General features: G+C 42.8%; 1 protein-coding gene across 2 annotated transcripts in view; it reads left to right on the plus strand.

The window, feature by feature from the left end:
- SYDE2 (synapse defective Rho GTPase homolog 2) overlaps positions 1–17,631 on the plus strand; it is a 28,011-nt gene extending 10,380 nt beyond the window's left edge. Inside the window, exons 3-8 of one of the 2 annotated variants that reach the window (XM_054833628.1) lie at positions 2,434–3,533; positions 5,458–5,584; positions 9,646–9,827; positions 10,723–10,954; positions 14,474–14,532; positions 15,133–15,265. In XM_054833628.1, coding sequence (XP_054689603.1) covers positions 2,434–3,533; positions 5,458–5,584; positions 9,646–9,827; positions 10,723–10,954; positions 14,474–14,484 — 1,652 coding nt within the window. In that variant the 3' untranslated portion in view covers positions 14,485–14,532; positions 15,133–15,265. Of the gene's footprint in view, positions 1–2,433; positions 3,534–5,457; positions 5,585–9,645; positions 9,828–10,722; positions 10,955–14,473; positions 14,533–15,132 lie in introns of both variants that reach the window. The other variant, XM_054833627.1, reaches the window with a different exon arrangement.
- Positions 17,632–21,807: the final 4,176 nt, after the last annotated feature.

Here is a 21,807-nt window from a genome sequence, read left to right on the forward strand (position 1 = left end):
AGGCTGGGAAGTGAAGCGTTACCGGGCTGCGCTACAGCTCCTTTTGCAGCTTGTTCAGAGCTGTGTCCTGTAGGCTCTTTGCATTGCGTGCATACCTCAGCACATTGCTGGCTGTAGTGGAACAACATGTGGCCCAATGCTGATGGGAATACCATCCTGCATAATACTCGACTGTTAAGTTTCTTCCAGCCACATATTTTATTTTAACTGTTCGGTGCTGAATGCAGCAGAAGTTGGACACGTAAAAGTCAGAGTGTTAGATTGACTCTTCAGTTTTAATGAGCTGGGGGGAAATTTAATTTGCTGGCCCTGCTTTTCCAAGCCTGTGCCAGAGACTTTTGACAGAAAGGGAAGATTAATGTTAGCGGGCTGAAGTATGGCACTGATTGCTACAGAGCGCTCCAGGCCAGCCCACCAGTGGGACCACGCTGTGATTTGCAGTACAAGGGAAGGCTTTGTCTGCTTTTATCAAACACCACATTTCTAACTAGCTGCTTGCCAGAAAAGCACAGCAGGCGTGCTAGAAATAGCCCTTCCCCTGCAAGGGAACTACATCCATGAAATGCAGGGCTAAATGAATTTTCCTCTGTTGCTCCAGAAAACAGATTCTATGCATTATTCTTCATAACTGAAACTTTCTTTTATAAAGGTACTCTTTTAAGCAACTATCTGCAAAAGTTATTAGAGCCAAACTTCTGCTGGAGCTAGAACTAGTCTTTGTAGGGTTTTCTTTTGGGGGGGGGGGGATCCAAACAACACAATAAATCTCTTTAGTCACAGATCAGATCACCTGATTTAACTGTTTAAGCTAAATGAAATATAAAAAGTAAGTTATAGTTAAATGGTGAAAATTAATTTGGATGAACAGGGGACTTGTAAAAATCACTAGCTGTATGGTGATTTGGACTCGAAGTGGTTAGTTTTGAATTAAAGCAGTAAGAACTTGAGAAATCTGTAAGGGAAACCTCTGTAAAGTATGATTTGCTGAGTATCTCATGAAAACAACACTTTTTTCTTTCTTTTTACGTGCTGTAAATGGACTCCCTTTCCCTGGCTAGCAAGGGGGGATGACAGGTAGATATAGGTGTTTGAGTCTCCGTGAGCTGCTCGGGCTCATTGCAGCACAGGGTTAGTGTGCTGAGGGGCTCCGTGGTACCCTGCGCAGGCAAGGCTACACCAGTCCTGTTGGGAGCTGCTAAAATTTGCCAAGTGATGAGTGAATGGGGTGGTTATTGCTAGCAAGAACCACTGTTGGTTTCTCAAGGGACAGAAAAGTGACTCTAAGTGAAAGTACTCATGTAATTTTATTAATATCTGTCATATTGGCCTCAGTTCCCCTCTTGCATGCTTCATTAACTCATGTAAATTCATTGCGTTTCCCACAGTCATTACTGCCTCATGCTGGTGAAAGTAAGAAAAGCTTGAGCTATAACTTTGTATTTCCTTGACTATTGGAGCATGAGGTGAACCACAGGTTCCTGACTGTGCAGTACTGGCTTATATCTGATTGCATTCCTTAATTAGTTGTCTTTTACTGCTAAATTGAGGGAGGGGGTTTTTTTTATTTTTCCCTCTTTAGCATCAGTGCCTGCTGTTATGATTTTTTTTTTTTTTTAATACCTTGAAAGGTAGTTGGTTTCCCAGGAGGACATCACTTGGGAACCATACAACTTTAAGCCCTGCCATGGGATGGTTGTACAGGAAAGATGGCAAGTTGCTGGCAGGAATGAGGCACTGCAGGATGCAGCTTTTGGAAGGGGTAAATCTTTGTTGTGTTTGTCCTCCTCCGTCCTGTGGTGGAAAGGAGGAGCTGAGAGAAATGGAAGAAAAGGTGTGAGAGACTGCCTGTGTCTGCACAGGAGGGACTTAGGGCTCTTTGGGGTAAGAGAGGGACATGCATGAGAGTACAGCCATATTCTTCACTGGACATGAGTGTATTTCCTCCAGACCCAAGAGGAGTGGGCAATGCTGATGTGTTGGCTATGTAGCTAACTGCTTTGTAGAGAAAGGTGCATTTGCTATGTTCCAGTGTTTTCCCATTTAAGACTTGTTTTGTTGCACCTGTGCCCCAGGAACGCAGCCATGTCTGCTTGTACGGGGGGCATGGCACAGATAGATTGAGCTGAATGCAGTGGGTGAGGCAGCTTGTTCATTTATATGTAGTTTCTGCCCCTTTCATCTCCATGAGGCAGAACAAATCTGGCTTTTGACTATGAACTGCCAAATTTGGCTGAACGAGCCAGCAGAGCATAGCTTTCTGAATGCTCGTGAGCATGACTGGTGAATGAATGATGGTTGTCTGAATGAATTGCTTTTATCAAGTTATGACAAATCAACATGTTTTCCCCTAGTCCAAGATTTATTTTTTCATTACTGTGACCTGCAGTTCCTGAGCAGTTTGAAAATTATTATTCTTTCTCTTCTCTTCTAAAGGGTCTGGAGCTGTACTTGCACACAAGGCTGATATACCCTCAACAGAGGTTTCTCCTCCAAGTCCCAGTCCTCTGAAAAAAAGTGGATCAATCAACTGGCCTTTCCCTGATAGAATTAAATCTCCCAGGACTGTGAGAAAGCTTTCCATGAAAATGAAAAAGCTGCCAGAGCTGAGCAGGAAACTGAGTGTCAAGGGAACTGCAAGCCATACAGGTTCAGATAACCCTCCTCCCCTGCTGAAAGGTAGCTGCCGGAATACAAGCCATACGGTGGCTTTGCCATCTTCTGGGAACTCAAGCACCACTGCCAGCAGGAATGTGATAAGTCGTTACCATCTTGATAGCAGTGTGTCATCACAGCACACCTACAAAAAGAAAAGCTCAAGGAGCTCCAAATCCTTCAACAAAGGCGGTTACCTCAGTGATGGTGACTCTCCCGAACTTATAACAAAATCAGGTAAACATGGGCATGAAACCAAGTGTGGGAAAGGAAAGGAGAGCCTCCCAAGTAACAGTGGTAAAACTGAAATAGATATCGATGCTTTCAGACACTATAACTTTTCTGATCAACCCAAGTGCTCTCAGTATATCTCTGGACTTATGAGCATTCACTTTTATGGTGCTGAAGACTTAAAACCACCAAGAATAGACTCAAAAGATGTCTTTTGTGCAATACAGGTTGACTCAGTAAATAAAGCAAGAACAGCCCTGCTTACATGTAGGACAACGTTTCTAGATATGGACCACACGTTCAACATAGAAATTGAAAATGCTCAGCACTTAAAGCTGGTGGTGTTCAGCTGGGAACCCACCCCACGGAAAAATCGGGTGTGTTGTCATGGAACTGTGGCTCTTCCCACTCTCTTCCGAGTGACAAAGACACATCAGCTGGCTGTCAAACTGGAACCGAGGGGGCTTATTTACGTCAAGCTGTCGCTCATGGAGCAGTGGGAGAACTCTCTTGATGGTCTCGATGCAGATCGGGAGCCCGTCATGTTTGGGGTAGACGCTCGAAAAGTTGTAGAGAAGGAGAATGCAGGCTTGATGGTGCCACTTTTGATGCAGAAATGCATTCTGGAGATTGAAAAGAGAGGCTGTCAGGTACTGTGTGTATTTTAATCTGTTTTGTTAATATTTCTGTGTTGGGATAGCTGTTGTTGCAGAGCATGAGCAGTGAGGGGGAAAAGGGTAAATAAAAACCACCTTTATGTGTCACTTTTTTTGCTTTGCTGCTGTGTCTTCTCTTCATCCTAATGCAGTTTATTGGTTGGTGTAACCTAATGGACAAAAATATGTATGAGCAATGAGGTATGGAAACGAATCCCCAGTTACGGATGCTAGACAAGACAAAGATGCACAGTCCTAAGGTCGGATGTTCTCCTTGGCAGTTAATTTGAAGCTGGTGGGAGGACTCTTGCAGGCTGTTCCACAACATGTCTGAGCCCTCGGTTTCTTTTACACCTGTTCTTGCTCAGGTAAAACCGAGAAGTAATCACACCTACTGCTGTTACTATTTTAAATTGCCGACAGGTTGGGTGTAGTTCCAGGTGCTGTGAGATTAACTCTGCTATTTATAACCTAGGTCATAAAATAGAGACAGAAGTGGTACTTCTGTGTAATTACTTTGCTGGAAGTCACTACTGATAACAACTGTGTGATTCTTATTGTGAATGCTTCTCCTAACATCATGCAAATCAGTGGAAAAGAGAAGTTTTATTCTTTCCAATGTATGTGTCCCATGGTTTCAGCATTTTATTTTGGGCTTGTTAGCACCTAGTCATGCAAATGATATTGGGTAATCAAGGCAACACTGGTAATGAAGCGATTGGGATCTGAATTGTCTGAATGTATCTGGTGCTTTTGAGCATGAAATCTAATTTGTGTATTTGCACAGGGAGAACGAAAAATGCAAAATATACTGTTAACTTTTTGTTTTAACTGTGTGCTTGTCTGACACTTCTGACTTTCCTGTAGACTGCAGACTACTGGCATGGTATGGCCACATCTGAAACGCCAGTGGAGGTGCATTAGGCAACTTTACAGTGAAAAGAAATTCTTAGGCAAATACTGCATCATATTTGGTCTTGGGAAAGAGAGAGTACAAATTTCATTGGGTAACTTTCCATTTATTTCAACAGGAATTAATATATGGCCAGTCAAATACTCTCATTTGCAAACTGAGATTCGCATGGTCTAAGTCAGTACAGTCTAAGTCAGGGTGTTTGGGTTTTTTTTGTCTTTTTGTGTCTTTTGAGTCCATGGTAGTTTTGGACAAGCTATTTACTGCTCAGTACACCTGCCTATAAAGCTCATTAAAATAAAGTAAAATGAATATATTTAAGATTTACTTCCTTAGTATCATAGGAGTGCTTTGTATAAATGGTGTTGATGAAAATGAAAAGTAAACAATAATAAAATGCAACATTCGAGTGCATGAAAGCGCATGATTGAATTAGTAATTCAGTCCGGGAGTGCTGTGGGTTTCATTCCTGTCACCTTGAACATGATAAATAACCCCTGCTTTGCATAAAACTTTTCATACAGTTTGGAACACCTTCAAGTCAGCATCTTGTCATCTTTAAACCAGCATCTTATGGCTGTAATAATGGAGTATTCACAATTCTCTTGAAACCCTGGTTACTGGTATCAAATATAGCTTAAATTTTGTTTACTGTCTAGCTTATTCTGTATTTCTTTTTTTTCCTAAGTTTGCATAAAAACAAAGCACTAAATGGTTCTGATTTAGAGCTCATGTTCTGTCAATAAAATACTGCTCACCATGTTCACTGTCATGGAAAACACAAGCGTTACTCACTCCCTGCTTAACAGCCCCAACCGTGTCTCTTGTGTGATGTTTGATAACACACATTATCATTTGCTGTTGACGGTTTGCACTGCTTGAGTTCCCTTAGCATTTCCAAACAGTTCTTTTGGTTGCACTTCTGAGATGAGACAAAACATGCTGTCAGTTATTAGTTCTTTGCGCAAGCAAATAGCTGATGTGTGGCCATTGTTTTGCTTCTAGGTGGTGGGCCTGTATCGCCTGTGTGGCTCGGCAGCGGTTAAGAAAGAGCTTCGAGAGGCGTTTGAGAGGGACAGCAAGGCCGTTACTCTCTGTGAAAGCCAGTACCCAGATATTAATGTCATAACAGGTAATAATACATTGACTTGCTTTTCTTTTAATATAGAATTGGGCCTTGTTCGTAAGGTGCCTTTTAAAAAGTGAAATTGTGCTTAGAACTAGTTTTCTGTTGCTGTTTAACAAGCTGTAAACTGCTGCCTGGTATTGCTAAAGGTGAGGTGAGAACGAGTGCAGTAGCCCTGGGGTGTGTAAATATGAAGCAGCAGCGATTTGGAGGGAGGAGGGTATGGAAGGAACTGCTTTCAGCAGCCGCTTCACCAGTTATGGGGCAGTGGAAGTGTGAAAGGAGCAGGTTAAACCTCTGCTGTTGGTTTGTATTGGAGCAGATCCTGAAAAACTTGTTGTGATCAGACACGTCTGCTGTCCTGGTTGCTCTACAACATGGGATCCAAGGGGCGTCTCGATCAACCCGTTGTCCTCCCTTTATGTTGGAGACTGCAGAATTTGTTGAAACAGATTTCCTGTCATCTTGTGCAGGCTGCTAGTTAGAGCTGCAGGAAAGTTCCTTCATTGATCATCTGCCTCTTTTAAAACAATAAAATAGCAGCTTTCTCCTGCTCACTGGAGGGGCCCTTTACGTGCTGTTACGCAGCGAGCTTGTGGCAAAGGCCAGCAGGACTGGGAGCACGGGAACGGGAGGTCCTAGGGAGCCCGTCTGCATCTGCTCAGGAGTTACACTGCACAACTGAAGCAAGTAGTTCAGGGGTTTTTTGTTTTGTTTTTTTCTTAAAAGTGGAACAGTTTTATAACTATTGATACTTGTTATGTAAGCCAAAGTTGATCTAATTTCAGGCATCGCCGAGTAAACCAATTGCTCCAGGAAATTGGGCAGGAATGTTAATTTCCTACATAGCCAGGGATGGAAAATGCAACAGCAGTAGTCTGGGTATAAATTTTCTGTGCCAAAGCCGTCTCTGTAACATCCAGCATCCAGCCGTACAGAACAATTCTACCCTGTTTGGTGGTTTATTTCATTTCAGTGTATTGGGAATTAATTCTGTTCATTACACGTTATAATTATACAAAGTGGTATCAGAACATATTACTTGGTGACATTTACTGGGATAAATAAACCTCTTGGTCCAGAACGTCCAGCTATTTGGTTTGCCTTACTTGCTGTGGCTGGCTTCACTTTTGGGGTCAGTGTTGCTCAGGAGCACCAGCATTCCCAGCAGCAGGAACCTGTGTTTATGTGTCACTCTGATGGGATACACCCTTTGTAAAGAGGAGGTGTACAGTAAAGCTAAATAGTATAAAAGATCTTTTTAACAAGATAATTTTCTTCTCTTTACAAATAAATTAATGAGGAAAAAGTGGTGATAATTTCTAAGATCAGATTGTTCCATGAAATTACTGAAGTCCTGTTTTCCTCCTCATTTTGTAAATCAACTCAGAAGGGGGGGAAAACCCCTCTGCTGCTTTCTGCCAAGCAGCAGAAACTGTCTGATATTGACTTGTAAGGAGACAAATGGCAAACTGCTATTTGGTTAATGTAAACATTTGGCTCATGGAAAACTTTGGGTTTTTTTTTAAATTCTGAAATAATAAAAATGACATTGCACTCCCATGCTACAAGTAATCATTACAAGGAAACAGTATTTGCAGAAATGGTTCAGGAGTCTCATTGGAAAGGCTGTAGGAACTTGATTCTCATCCGTATACAAAAGAACCTGTAACATTTCATAAGCATTTTGATTTTCCTGAGTAAATTGTACGCTCAGAACCAACCAGAACTGGCTGAAACCAAAGTCTGAACTGAAGGACAGCTCTGATGCAAAGCCCTGGAAGGGCAGTGGCGCAGTCTGACCGATCTTTCCATCAGGAGTTTATGACGCAGTGGTTAAATAGAAGAGTGTACTTCAGTTTTTCAATATACATTGCTGCAAGCCTCATTGGCGACGGTGAACTTTTGGTGATCATGTAGGTCCTGCTGGACTCCTGGTCCTTTTTTGGGTTGTACTACTGAAGGATAATTTTTTGCTTCCAGAATTTGTATTGTAAGCATGAAAAGACTATATACAGCCTTTGTGTCTGTCTTACGGAAAGACTACTGGGTATGCTTTTGTGTATGTTATATTGCAGGAGTTTACTTACATGCTGCTTTCCTTACAAGGACAAAATACTTTTAAGATATTACATTAAAAAATAAAGTTTCCCTGCAGCTGTGCTGTGTGATTGCCCGTAGTGCCCCTGTTGGGGTTGTGTCGAAAGGACAGAGTGCAGGGGTCCTGCATGACTTGGGGGAGCGCGGAGGGAAGGGCCGCAAACCCTCTCTCGCATGTGCTTACGGAGTTATGTTGAGAGGGAATGTTTCCCCTGATGTGTTACTGCTGTATTTGCAATGCTGAGGCTGATGCACGTGATTCATACTTTTGTAAGCCAAAATGTGTTCCATAAAATATGAATCCTCAGCATAAATCTTGGCTGATTTGATGAGAATTGCTGCCTTCTGTCCTTTTTGAAATTTGGGTAGCACTGCTTTTCCAAAAGATTAAAAAGGGTTGGGTGGTTGGGGGTTTGTTGTTGTTGTTTTTTGACAGCTCTCCAAACTAAAGAATGAATATTTAATGATTAAATCTTGACTGAGAGATGCTCTTGGGATTGGCACAGGCTTACACACAACTAAGTGTGCTCATGGCACACTGGTGTGCAGCCAGTTTTCGGAACTGACCGGTAGTCATGTTGTTGCCTTACGTCTGTTCACGTCCACGTGAATTCATATCTCCGCATAAAGCATGCAATACTGTTAACAGTTCAGTGGGTCAGAAAAATGAGGAATTAATGAAGTGGATGGCGATTTCTGCTCGCTGTCTAAATTTGTTGTGTGTGGTAGTGTCGAGGGGAATGTGCTAGTGGGCTGGCAGCAGCGGGAAGCATAGATTCGCGGAAAAAAATGACAGCAGCCTCTTACAGGGCTAATTTAGCTGAGTGAACAGCAAAAGGATTTAGAAAGGTCAAGGGGCATTCATGGCTCCCAAACTATCCTGTTATTGAGGGCTAAACAGGAGAAAGTCCTTTGGCAGGTGGTGGTCCTGTCACTGGATGCTATTACAGGAATTCCTACTAAGTGATTATTAATAGATGGTTGTGAGTGTTTCAACAGTATAAGCTGATTTGATTATGACACACCATTTCCCGCTGTAAGCGGATTCTGATTTCAGCCTCCCCCTCCAAAAAAAAAGCACAGCTGAAACAAAGATCCTGATAAAAGTTAGCATCTCTTGCTAGTGTTTTGCTTATGGAAAAAGGAAAATATCCCAAACTGTGTTGTACAGCACCGGCTTCTGCCACATTTGTCTTATAAATATTTTAACAAGCTAATCCATGCATGGAACATGGCCCTCTAAAATGAGGGCAAGAAATAAAATTTGGTGGGGAGGGGGGAATATGAGTAAGTTACTAAACAAAAACTAGCCACTTAAGTGGAGCAGTAACAAAAGTGGCATACTCTTTTTAAAACAAACAAGAAAACTCAAACCACCAGAGGGAATATGTTTTCAGGAAAATACGGGGATGGTCGTTCATGTTTTTTATATTCCTGATGGGGGGGGTCCCATTTTAAGCGCAGGGCAGGCCGTTATGTGCTGTGTGGTGCTCTGCAGAGACAGAAGCTCTGCCTGGCTGCCCTGTGCCTTATGCAGGGGAGGGAGATTGTCTGGCAGCTCCAGGGGTGATGCTCCTTCAGCTGGTGCTGCTGTACAACATGGCTTGAATAGCTGACTTACTGCTAGGTGCAGTATTTATTTTAAATAAATTTATTTATACAGCTATAAGCCAACTTTTACTTGCCTTTGCATGTGAACGTGACTGATGGGGAAAATGTTAACTTTCATTCCCTGTATTTTTTTTTTTTTTTAGAAATGACCTCATAGCAAAGCCCACTGATGTACAGTTCAGTTTACAGTTAGGTTATAAAGACTGAGTTTGTAAAACTTGTTGCTTCGTTAAATAGCACACTGTGACGGTATTTACTGTGATGGGTGAAGCTGATGTGCTGTAGTGCTCCCAAAAATTGCTGGAAAGTTAATCTGCAGCTTGTTAAAGGCAACTGTCCTTGTGTCTCTTGTGAAGGCGTCCTAAAGGACTATCTGCGAGAGCTACCCTCTCCCCTGATAACCAAGCAGCTCTATGAAGCAGTGTTGGATGCCATGGTGAAAAATCCCTTGAAAATGACTGCAAGCGGTTGCGAGAATGACCCGAGTAACTCTGAGCACACAGCAGCCCTTCTGGATTGCCTGCCAGATGTTGAGAAGGTGAGTGGTGTTGGCAGGTTCAAGTAAATCACATGCTTCAGAAAATAAAGGAGCATTTTCACACTGGATATAAAATGTGTCAAAATGTGTACGCCTCTTTCCTGACTTAGTGGTCCACTTGGATTTTTGATGTTCCACATCTTTGAAAATACTTCCATGCTGTGATTAATTGGAGGGTTTACATTGCTGGATTTACTTTAGTTTGCATTTTATATTGTCTCTATAAAACTGAATGAGAGTCTGTGATCATTACTTTTACACAGTTAGAGCGAAGATTATTCCCGTGTGGTGTCCTGCTCCATTTCTGTGGGGCGCTCTGATCTCTACGTTGTAATTACATGGGCAAACACATTCCTTTTGCCTCAGTATGCGTAACGAAGCCTTCGGTTCCCACCCTGTGCAGCGCAGTAGTGCTGTGCGCCGTTACCTGCCAAGTTCACCTCTGCAGAAAACCACAGTTAGCCCATTTCTGGGGCGGGGGGGAGAGTGAGCGAGTGGCCTGCACAGTACCTGGAAGTTACCAGAAGCTTGTTCCAATGCTGAGGTCATAGTGCGGGTTTCTTTATTTTCTGATGTATGTGGATCATCCGTACTGCTTCTGCAGCTTCTTTCTCCTCCCTGATGTCCCCTTCCCACTGTGAGAAGGCTCATCCATGTAAAACTGAGATCAGGTAAGAAACAAGCTGAATTTACCAGAAAGTCTGTATTAATTAATCTGCTCTGTGATAGTCTAATACAGCTTTTCTAATTCAGCACTTAGATGTTCCATTGCTGGGTGTTGGTAGAAAACCCATAGCTATCAGCCTTGGTCTTATCCCTCTAGAGCAGTGATGTTAGGGTATCAACACCACCTTCATCTAGTGTTTCTTTCCTGAGCAGTATTTTGTTCTTTTAGGCTACCCTGAAGATGCTGTTGGATCACCTGAAACTGGTGGCTTCTTACCATGAAGTAAATAAGATGACGTGCCAGAATTTAGCTGTATGTTTTGGGCCTGTGTTGCTGAGCCAGAGGCAGGAGACCACCAACCATAACAACAGAGTCTTCACAGACTCAGAAGAGCTTGCTAGTGCCCTGGACTTCAAAAAACACATAGAGGTTCTTCACTATTTACTCCAGCTGTGGCCAGGTACTGTTTCATCAATCTGATCAAGGGAAAATGTTCAAACCATTACTGTATGTTTTTACTGTATGACAGTGTGTGTTAATTCACAGGATAACTGAGCAGCATCAGAATTTTTAAAACACGAGGTACTATGGCATCACGTATTCATCTAAAGAAATCACGTCTATTTTATAATCTACTCTTTGTATTTGGTCACTTTGTTTAATGGAAAGTTTGTCATTCTATTTGCTTTCTTACCAGATGGCAGAGTTTGTGTATAATGTAAGAAGTGGTAAAGAGTGCTTTATGTGAGTAAAGACACTAGAAAAAACAAACCCAGTGACAGTAACGTTTCTACATCTGAATTAGGGGATTTGGGGGATGGGTTTTCTGGTGGTTTTTTCCTCCCCCCCCTCCCCCCCCCCCCGCCCCATCTTCTGCTCTCCTGCTTTGACCATTCATTAGTTTGGTCTCTTAGATACCCAAAGGGTTACTTTATTTCTACCCTTGTAATTTGGCAGAGTTGGGAACATCCTTACTGTAAAAGCTGTGCAACTTCTAGTTGTTTTTGCAGAGCTTTGCATAAGGATAAATGTTTTCAAGACAAAACACAACAAAAACCCCAAACCAACCAAACAACAAAACCCAAACCAAAACACCCTAAGTACCTTTTAGCTTCCACTTCCAAACTCAAGAGGTCATGTGCTTTTGCACAATTTGGGGTCAGTTCTCATTAAGAAGGGAGGTGAAATTCTTGTCTTCCTAATAAATTATCAAAGTAAAAGTGGATGTAGTTATTTCTGCTAAGATCTGCCTTTCAAATGGGAAATGATTGCACAGCATTCACGTTTCCCCTGGAATTCAGAGAGGCCTAAGCTGGTAGCAATAGGCAGGATGGCATCCGGAGCCCTGGATTTCAGCCCGTGGTGAATTCCTGTGCATTGCTGCTGAACCGCAGCCTTCTCTTGCGCAAGCAGTGCCCGAAGTTGGGAGCAGACGAAGGTGTTGCAGCTTTTTGGTTAAACAGGGAGAGTTTAAGGGTAATACTGTGAAACACCTTAACATTGGATATGATGGATTTAGTGTTGTTTTCAGATAGTCTTTGGCCAAGCAGTTGTTGAAAGCTGCCTAACCATGCAGAAGATGAGTGTGTTGTGCTGTTGTATCTTCTTTTTTCACAGTGGTCTGGCTAACAGTGTGGAGAATAACCTGAATAATTCAGTTCTCAAATTTGAGCAGTGAAAACCCTTTAATTCTCAAGGCTGAGAGAAGATACAGCTTATTAAATGGCTTCTTATAGACAGATTCTATACAATAATTAAAAGAAAAAAGTGTTTGGATTTGTTGTCTATTCCTAGACATGAGGTACAAATGAATGTGCACTAGCAGACAAAGTGCAGCATAGGCACATGAACGTGTAGTCTTTGTAGTTCATAATCAAACTATGTAAGATGTATGAGCTTGCTGTTAATTAAAGGGGGTTTTATGATTACAAAAAAGTATAGGAATATATATTGTTATTACGCAGGTCATCTTAAACAGTCTCTGCTTTACTTAGCCAGTAAAACTTAAGTTTTTATCTAGAGATTTATTTTAAATTTGTAAGGTGGCATTTTCTTCGGGATCTTTTTTGTTTTGTTTTTTATTTTAATTATCAGAGAAAGAATTTTTGTGGAAGGTTTATTCCTTTCTTGGGTAAAACTATGAAGTATCAGGACAAGTGAAACAAATTAAAAAAGAAGAGAGTTGACTGTAAGCTTGCTTGACCAGCGCAGCGTAATCGTCAGGTTTGAATTTTGACACTGAGGTCTTTCAAGTGCTTGAACACTTCTTGTGGTATATTGGATTCTGATTAGTATAAAGACTATTCTGGGCAAGACAGTGATTTTGTCCATCATGGGCTGCTACTTCATTCCTCTTACAACAGTTTCCACCTGGGGCATATCGCTAGGCTCCTTCCTACTGCCACAAACCTTGTTGGCGAGAGCCGCTGTGAATAGGGGCACGTTGCCGCTGTGCGGGCTGCAGCAGTCAGCGAGCGCTTGCGCCGTCACTTAGCAATGGGAAACGTGAGTTTGGGAAAAAAGTCGGTGTAAATGGCTAACACACGTTATCTGATTCCTACCCCCATGTAAGTCTGACTTATAGTAGTTTGCTTGCATTAAGCATTGCTAGCTACTCTGCTCTGATTTTCAGCTGAGCGGGTGAGTCGCTTTCCAGCAGTTCCAGCGCAGGTGCTGAAAGGATGTCACTGGCTGGGCAGCTTGAAGAGCTGCTTGTGGACAATGTAAATGGCAGTGCTTTTTACATTTTTTTTTTTTCCACGCTCTACTGACCTGATAGTGGCCGTGGCTTGGAGTCACCTCCTGTGACAGTGGACCCTGCGGCTGTAACAACTACATGCTGACCACGCTCTGGGTTGGCACTGCTGGCTCTGCTCACTGCAGCCTCGTCGAAACCTCTGCCTGAAAATAATATCAAGAGGAGAGTTAGTTTGACATATGGTGCAGCTTCACGATGGGTTTGAGGCGATTGAGGAAAACTTCTGCTGCCTTGTCAGCTGCAGCTGGGCAGCCCCAAAGCTGCTGACCACCAAAAATGAAAAGAAGCTTTCAGTCAGGTCGGCGAGCCAGCACAGGAGAGATGAGAAACACGGGTGGAAAAAGAGGGAGACCAAGAGCTGTTTGGGTAGCAAATGCTGCGCAGGACCTAATCATGAAACCCTGGGGATAGCTTATGGTATGGCTGCTGTGGGAAACAAAAGCTGGTGGGTGTAGCTCTGCCGTAGGAGCATGCGTTGCTGTAAAGGGGCAGGAGTAGGGTAAATGGTGGAGTTTTCCTTCACCTTGAAGAGAAAGCCAAATGCTACCCTTCGACTTGCAAGAACTGTGCAGGACATTGTGCTAAAAGGGAGGTAAAACACCAATGCGGAAACGCGAGCAGGCGAACACCATGCAGTGTAAACAGAACAGTTGGACCCAACGGAAGGATCACAGTCTGGTCCCTTACATTTAATCTCCTGTAGATTGAGGCAGCTTGATAATCAACGTGTTGTGCAATACTTCAATTTCCGTATTTTTCCAACCGAAAACAAATAGTCCTTGTTTGGTTAGACTGTGTAATACTGGCAAGTTATTGTTAACCCATGGCCCTTCGTCTTAATGGAGCATAGTCTAAACAGAAGGGCCTCTGTTATAGTAGGTGTGGGGGGGAAAAGCAGCGATAATTATTGTGTGTTACTGTGCAAGATGTAAAGTAAAACTAAAATCCCCTGGAGGGAGACCTGTAATGCGGACCCAGAAAGAGAAGCATTGGGCGCATCTCAGGACCGAGCCCTTGTGCTTCTGTGTGAGGGGTCTAACGAGGAGTGGGTGAGACTGAACTGCACGGGTCTGTGTGCACCGTGTTTTCAATGGTGAATGGGAATAGAAAGTCTCTGCTTCCAATTACAAGAGGTAATGGTCTGTTTAAAACAAAAAAGTTTTGCAGCTCAGCCATTTAATAGGCACCAGTCAGTAAAAATATTTGTGCTGTTTACCATAGGAAGCCGGTAACAGTGGAGGAGACTGTTAGTATCTAATGCTGTGTAATCGTGAGCTCAGGTAACATGACCATCAAACCTGTTTGAGTGTACGTCTGACATGGGGTTGTGGCTGCTTAGAAAAATAATGCATAATGCAAATGAGCTGCTTGTAATAGCACAGAACACTAGGGCAAAAGAGAAACACAAGAGTTCAACTCTTGGTGCGTCTTGAGCTTCTCTAGGTGTTTCTCCGTGGTGGTATTTTTGTTGTTTTAACCTCTTTTGCTGTGCCTGCTTTCTGTTACTCTTTTAGCCTGGACGAAGCGCGTGAGCTGAGCTGTTTGCTTTTCTTTGACCCAGAGCTGGATGGTGATTAACTCACGCAGTGAATTTAATCGGTGCTCTGGGAGTTTCTATTTTTAGATAGGCTTCTCTCCATTGCAGTTTGAATCTGGCATGAATCTTCAAAACTGAGCTTTTACAGTAGTTTTTCTAATTATTTTATATCAAACAGAAGCAGAAAATGTAGTAGTGGAATGTGTTGGCTGTAAGCTTGCATGTATTCATGCATGCTGTTAGCCTGTGAAGTCAAGGGAGGAGAGTGGGCATCTGTCGTGGACTTTTCTTGTTGCAGTATGGATTCAGCCCTGACTCTGGCTTAACTTCTCTTCTCTTGTAGTACATCGCTCGCCTGCCAAAGAACCAGCACATCCGAATGCATTTCCCGAGCACCCATCCTCCCTGAATTGCCTGAGGCCCAAGAGGCAGAGACCTCACATGCTGAATCTGAGTGGTACTGAGCTGTCTGGGGTACTCAGACCAAGGCCAGCAGGTCTAGACAGCCCGTCGAGCAACCGCTACGCTGGAGACTGGAGCAGTTGTGGGGAGAACTACTTCTTAAACCCAAAAGACTGCCTGAGTGAAGCAGACTATGATGATGTCCCTTCGGAAGACACAGAGAGTGGGGATGACAGCAGCAAGGCTGAGGAGTCGGACGCCCCGGTAAGATGCACGCAGCCCGTCCCCAGAGAGCGTGCCTTTCAGAGCTATTTGACGATGCAGGCAATAGACTCCGCGGCGGATCACAGAGCAAACCTCAAAGACCTGCAGGAAAGTATTGATACTCTGATAGGAAACCTGGAAAGGGAACTCAACAAAAACAAGCTAAATATGAGTTATTAAATCCTATCCCGCATGATGCCGCTTCCTCATGCCTCCGTGCCCCTCAGCGGGCTTCCCAGAGTGGCGTGAGGAGTGATGGTGCCCTTCAACGCCTTGTGGTAAGCCCTTGGCTCACCTTTCGTTAACAAATTTAAAGCCATTCTGTTACATTGCTGCCTTTTTGGTTTAAAAAAAAAAAAAAAAAAAAAAAAAAAAGCCTTGGCCTGATGCTGGTGTTGGAGACAACCTTAGAGACTGTGAGGTGATTCCACGTAGTGACATTTCTCCTGAAAAATACTCTGCACTTAGGTGGTCTGGGCAATACCTGGCAGAAGATAAAGCAATGTCTCTGCTGTCGGCGGCAGCAGAATTCCTCATTCCTGAAACCCTAGCTCTGGTACGGATGTTCCTCTCGGAAGAGGATGGATGAATGCTGCTTGGCCTGAGTTCTGCAGCATGGACTTCAGATAGACTTGTTTTACTATATATGCAATGGCTGCTATGAAAAATGCTTTATATATATAAAATATTTATATATAAAGTTTTAATTGTACAAATATTAATGTATTCCTGTATTAACACTTTCCAATAATTATTTAAACAAGCAAAAATTAAATATTTTTCTAACCTTGTTTGTATATATCTACGTCTAAATGTGCATGTGTCTGTAGCCACCTTTGGAAAGGAGGTCTCAGAATTACAAAATGTCCCCATTTCTAGGAAGACGTGTTCAGTGATGCCAGGATGAAGTTACCCCTCGGGTAACACAGTGCTTGACTTGTGCACAGAAACATGGCCAGAGAGAAGGCAAGGTGAATGATTAATGTAAATGACCTTGTGTGTTGTAGGAGCATCCATCGGTTGGCAGGTGTTGACTATTAACTCTCACACACACTCACCACCCTTTCACTATTTTTTCCTCTTTTTTTTTTTTTCCCTCCATGGGTTTTTTTCATATATAAAGAAAGTATCTACTTTTCAAAAAATACTTCTGGTTTGTCCTTGTAACCTGTTACTTTATTTTTGACATTTCAATACTTTTTTCTCTCCAGAGTTTCATGGGTGTTTTGTGGGGTTTTTTTTTGTCTGGCTGCCGGTAGGTAGATGTGTGTGTTAGCTGTGGCTCTGGGGATGCAAGGCTCAACTTCTGCACAAAGGCAGTTACTTTTTTTTTCTCTGAGTCTTTTTTTTTTGTTTAAATTATTCTCCCAAAAATGGAAACCTGAGTTGTTTCATGAGGTTGAATGGGTTGAGTGATGATACACCTGGGGGAGTTTGGGTGGGATTGCAGTTCACTGTGACCTTAATTAGGTTCAGCTATCACCATCTTCTCAGATCATCTTTTTATCTTCAGTCATTTATGGTGAGCAATTAGACATTTCATGTTAGGAAACACATTCTTGGTTTAATTAAAAATAATTCCCAAATTGCATGCAGATGTTTTGATAGTCTCTCTAAGTAAAAGCAGGTACCGAGTCATTCCTTGTCCTTCACAGGTCCCCCCCTCAGGAAGGGGGATTTGGGCAGGTGGGTGAGAGGGTTGTGTGCCTTGAGAGGTTGAACACCGAGTTGCTGTCAGCTGGAAGGGTAGAACTTAATTCTCTTCATTTTTTTGGTACGATGTTGGCATCCCGCCATGGCTTTCCATTCACCCTGTGGGTAAGTGTTTTTCTGCTAACTTGTACTTCCTTGTGTTGCTTAATTGAAGAGTTATTTATTTACAGTACCAAGGAATTAAGAATTGCTATGGCAAACTTCACCCCTCTTTTCTAAGGAATAATTTTAGCATGGTTTCAAATGGTTTATTCAATCTCATTAATTTATTTTTTTATGTGTTAAAAGATGCAAAACAATTATTGCAATATAATGATAATGTATGAAAATGTAAATTTAACCTGAAGCATTTATCAATAAATCGATGTATTTTTTTAAACTTTTATACCTACAGAATGTGCATACTTTTTAAACTATAAATTTAAATTCCAAATAAAATTTGAATTAAGAACAAAATTTGACTAAGCCTAGTTAGTGATTATTTAAACCTAGGCTGGTGCCATACCTTTGTACTGGCTGCACATGTGAATTAATTCTATAAAGACATTTAGCTTCTCAGGAGATGTTTTGTTCTGTTGTCTTTTCTAGAGTGACCCAGCATTTCAGTTACATAATTTAAAAAAACCCAACAAAACAAACCCAAAAACACTACTCAGTTTAAATCCCAAAGGAATAATGTGCTAATGAAGTCAAACCAGTGTTGTAGCACCATTTCTTCTCTTGCAGGACGCTGGTGCTTTTGAACATAGCTTGGCTTCTGCGCTGGCTGCGTAGATGTATTCGCTCTAGTTGAAAGGTGTTTGCGTTTAAAGTTACTTGAAAAATGGTATATTAAGTTTTCATTGTTTATAATACAACAGATGATGTAAATGAGCACCTTTTGAATACGTGTAGGGTTTTTGTACAGGACGGTTCTGTAACTTGGTGCAGCAGTGCGCTGTTCTGTCAGCTCTATTTTAACCTTACAACGGGAAATTAATGATTTGATAAACTGTATTAATCTAGTTAAGTCAAATATAGTAAAGTATTACTGTTATTAAAAGGAAATGTTTGTTGTTACTCTGGTTAAACTTGTAGAACATGTTTTGAATCTTAGTCTTTTAATGAGACATTTCCTTAGTGGTCATTTTGTTATATGTTGTTCCTTATATATTCTTATAGATATTATTATTTCATATAATTATATAATCTGGTCAGGTTGCATCCTTCTTAGGATTGGTACTGATTCTTAAGGAAGAGGATTAGTGTGGGAATTACCCTAATCTAGAAACACTAAATTGGGAGATTTAAAACAACCGGCTTCTTCCGAAATAGTCACAAACATTTTTTGTACAGAAGAGCAGCCTGGGGCTGTGCAGGCTTTGCAGGGCAGCGCTGCTGTCGAGCCCTGTGGGCAGAGCCAGGAGCTTCTCTCGCTGTGCCAGCCCCTGGTGTCAGCTGCGTGGTGCCGCTCGGCTCAAGGTCAAGGGCAGCTCCTGTTCCGCAGGGGCTCCTACCGCTGCTGAACGAGGCTGAAGGCAGAGGGCAGAGCCTGCCCTTGAGTTCTGAGAGCTGGTGTCCTTGGAGTGTGTGGACTTCCTTCCGGTGTGACCGCCGCTTCCCGGGTAAAGAAAATGGATGGTATTTTGGGGCCAGTGATGGCCACGTGCTGGGCTCGTTTGCAACCAAGAGTTGTAGTTTGTAGTCCCCAGGGAAAAGCAGAAACACATCCATAAGTCTGTGCAACTCTTTGCAGCCCAATGTTAAGGATGTAATACACTCCAGGTGAGTTCAGGAATGGACCAGGCCCATCTGTAGTTTTATCCTATTGCTGTTCGTTTAAATGGGATTGTCCAAACGCTGCTGGGGCTGTGTGGCTGATCCAGCTGACACTGAATCACTTCTCACCCCTTTCCAGCTTCCCAAACTGGCTTATTAGAGGAGCATGCAAGAGGTGGGTGGGGATTGTGTGGGATGTGGAGTGGGGGGTGGCAGCATGACCTTGGGCTGGCTTGAGCCGCTGGGGACCTGCATCCTCAGAAACTTCAGATCTGTCTTTCCCAAATGTATAATGTACGTGGATGTTTACTAACGCACCAGGCAAGAAATGTGGCTGCAGCTATTCAGATGTGCTCTAAAAATAGAGGGAAACGTCCGCCACAGAAGTAGATATCCAGGGGTTTTAAAGAATAAATCTGATAAGCCAGACACTCATCTGGTATTTCTGCTGCCAGATCTTAACCCCTTCACCTTCCCCCCCATCCCAAGGTGTAGGGTTTTCTTAACAGTAAAAATGTCTTTTGTAGTTAGTCTTTATCTCGAATGACAGAGCTAGCAACAGCTGAAAGATGGCTTTTTGGGGTGGAGGGAGGACTGGTGTTACGCTTCAGTGTGACTATGATGCATTCATTTTAAAATGCCATCCTACACAATGAGTTAACTTTTCATTCTGTTTGACTTTTTCAGAGCCATTCAGGAAGGCTTGCTAGGCAAAACTAACCTGTGGAACAGTCTGCCATGAGATGACACAAAGCTGACCCTACAGGTACTGGAACATCCAGGGTTGCATTCGAGAGGGTAAAAGACCACGATGGGGTGTGAGATCTCATGTCTCTGCTGTTACTTGGGAACAGAGATGAGGAGGAAAATGGGTCTCTGGCAAGCTCCTCTATTTCCATGGGGGGATTCCTGCAGCTCCCCAGATGGCGTTGCTCTGGGGAATGATGGGACTGATCAGCAGAGCCCTGATCCGCTGCCTCCTTGTCCTCACTGTTACAAAAAACCCAGCTGAAATCTGGCTGTCTTCTGGAATATTTTCTTAAAACTCTCAAGAGTGCCTCTGTGGTGGGGAACAAGGCTCACGCTGGGGCTGCTGCTGCCTCCGGGCTGTAGTTAGAGCTGCAGTGGAGGGGAGACGGTTGGGCTTTCCAGGTAAGTCATGACCATATGGTTGACTTTAATGTATATGTCGTTTGCAGCCCTGAATCAAAGATCTGTGGAAGATGATCTGAGGTGGTGTTCTAACGAAGTCCAGGCCTGATAAGAGAGCTGAGCTCTTTAATTAGTCGGTTGTGGGATATTTGCACATCTGCATGGAGCAGGTTGTCAGCTCAATATTGATTTAGCAGAGGAGCCGTGTTCTCTTCCTGTTTGAGCTCTGACTGCAAACACCATGCTGCAGGTGGTAGGGACGTGTTGTTGAGTTTTCCTTGGGTTTAATTTGGAGGTAATGTGAGTGACAAGGAATATCACTATAATATTTAAACTTCAAACTAACAAAAGACTATTTTTCAAACCACATGCTATCTAGTGGCACCAAACCTCTCTTAAATCTGACCAAAGTTCAAAGCGGTAAAAGTATGTGATGGGGAGATCCTGGCTGTAGAAATTGAAGTGGCACGTTTTTAACACTGCCTACACCCAATTTGCAGTGTTTATTTTGGGAGGCTCACGCTGCTCCTCTTTCGTATTTGGCTACACTTTACTCTGACAAAGCAGAGCACCGGGGCTGGCTATTGCTTGTCAGCTGAAGATCCTCTCTGCAAATCCCCCGTGTGTCAGTCGTCTTCTGTGCTTTAGTGTCTACTGTGACCATATGGACATTTGTTTGACAGGAGTCTGTGACCCTCAAACAGTTTGGTGAGTCATGGAAAGAGCAAACTCAACCGTATAAAGTTTAATCTGTCCTCGTCTGATAGATTTGATTTCCGCTTGACGGGCTCTGCTCGGTTACATGGTGTCTGACCTGGCTATTGAAACTGAGCAACCAGCAGAACACCGCTTACCAGAGCCATCTCTGTGGATGGAGGATGGACATGAATATTCATGAGCTGTTAACTCATTTATGCTGGTAAATATTAAAACTTTCGTAGAACACCGTTTGATCTCTCTCAAGAATAATTGTCTTTTGACAGAAATGCGCACACTCAGCCGCAGTGTGCTTGCTAAAAGCTGTTTGTTCTAAATAATACTGATTTCTTTGAGGGAACAGTATGTTTTAACAGCTTTGGTTTTCTGTTTGTAAGCATTTGCCAGGCTTAAGTAACAATTGTTTTCTAATCTGATGATGGCAAGTAGAAGTGCTTCAGCCTGCGAAGTCTGAAGGGTTTATGAATGGTGTGGTCAGATCTATGCTTTTGGTTCAGCAGCCCCTGAAATTTGTTCAGTAATTTATATGGTCCTCCCTTAGCGTATCAAGGTATAGATTCAGCAGAGGTGCAAGGGGCTCCCCTGTCCTTTAAGCGTAGTAAGTAATAAATAGAAGACTTTATAGCATGGTGAATATTTCTTGTGGCTGCATTTAAGGGAACAGAACCAGGTTGCTGTTGTTGAGGGAGCATTGATGTTGGCTGTTCCCTGTGTAAGCAGTAGCGTTACGTGATGCCTTTGGAGCGTTGTGGCAATCTCCTTGGGATAGACCCTCTTGCAGCAGTGATGGCCAGCTCTCTTCCCTGCTGTAATCCAGGTGACTGCACATGCTACTTGGGGAAACAATTGCTTGTGGAATGTGTAGTGGGTAAAGCTAGCTAAGGATGAAATCATCTTTAGTATAAAAAAAAAAAAAAATCTTCGTTCCTATGCTTCATGAGCTGCAATGGCTCATTGATTTATAAGACCAGTACAGGGGCTGGGTTTGATCTTGAAATCCCTTAGGTGCCTG

This window comes from Grus americana, chromosome 8, assembly GCF_028858705.1.
Source record: "Grus americana isolate bGruAme1 chromosome 8, bGruAme1.mat, whole genome shotgun sequence".
Lineage (NCBI taxonomy): Eukaryota > Metazoa > Chordata > Aves > Gruiformes > Gruidae > Grus > Grus americana.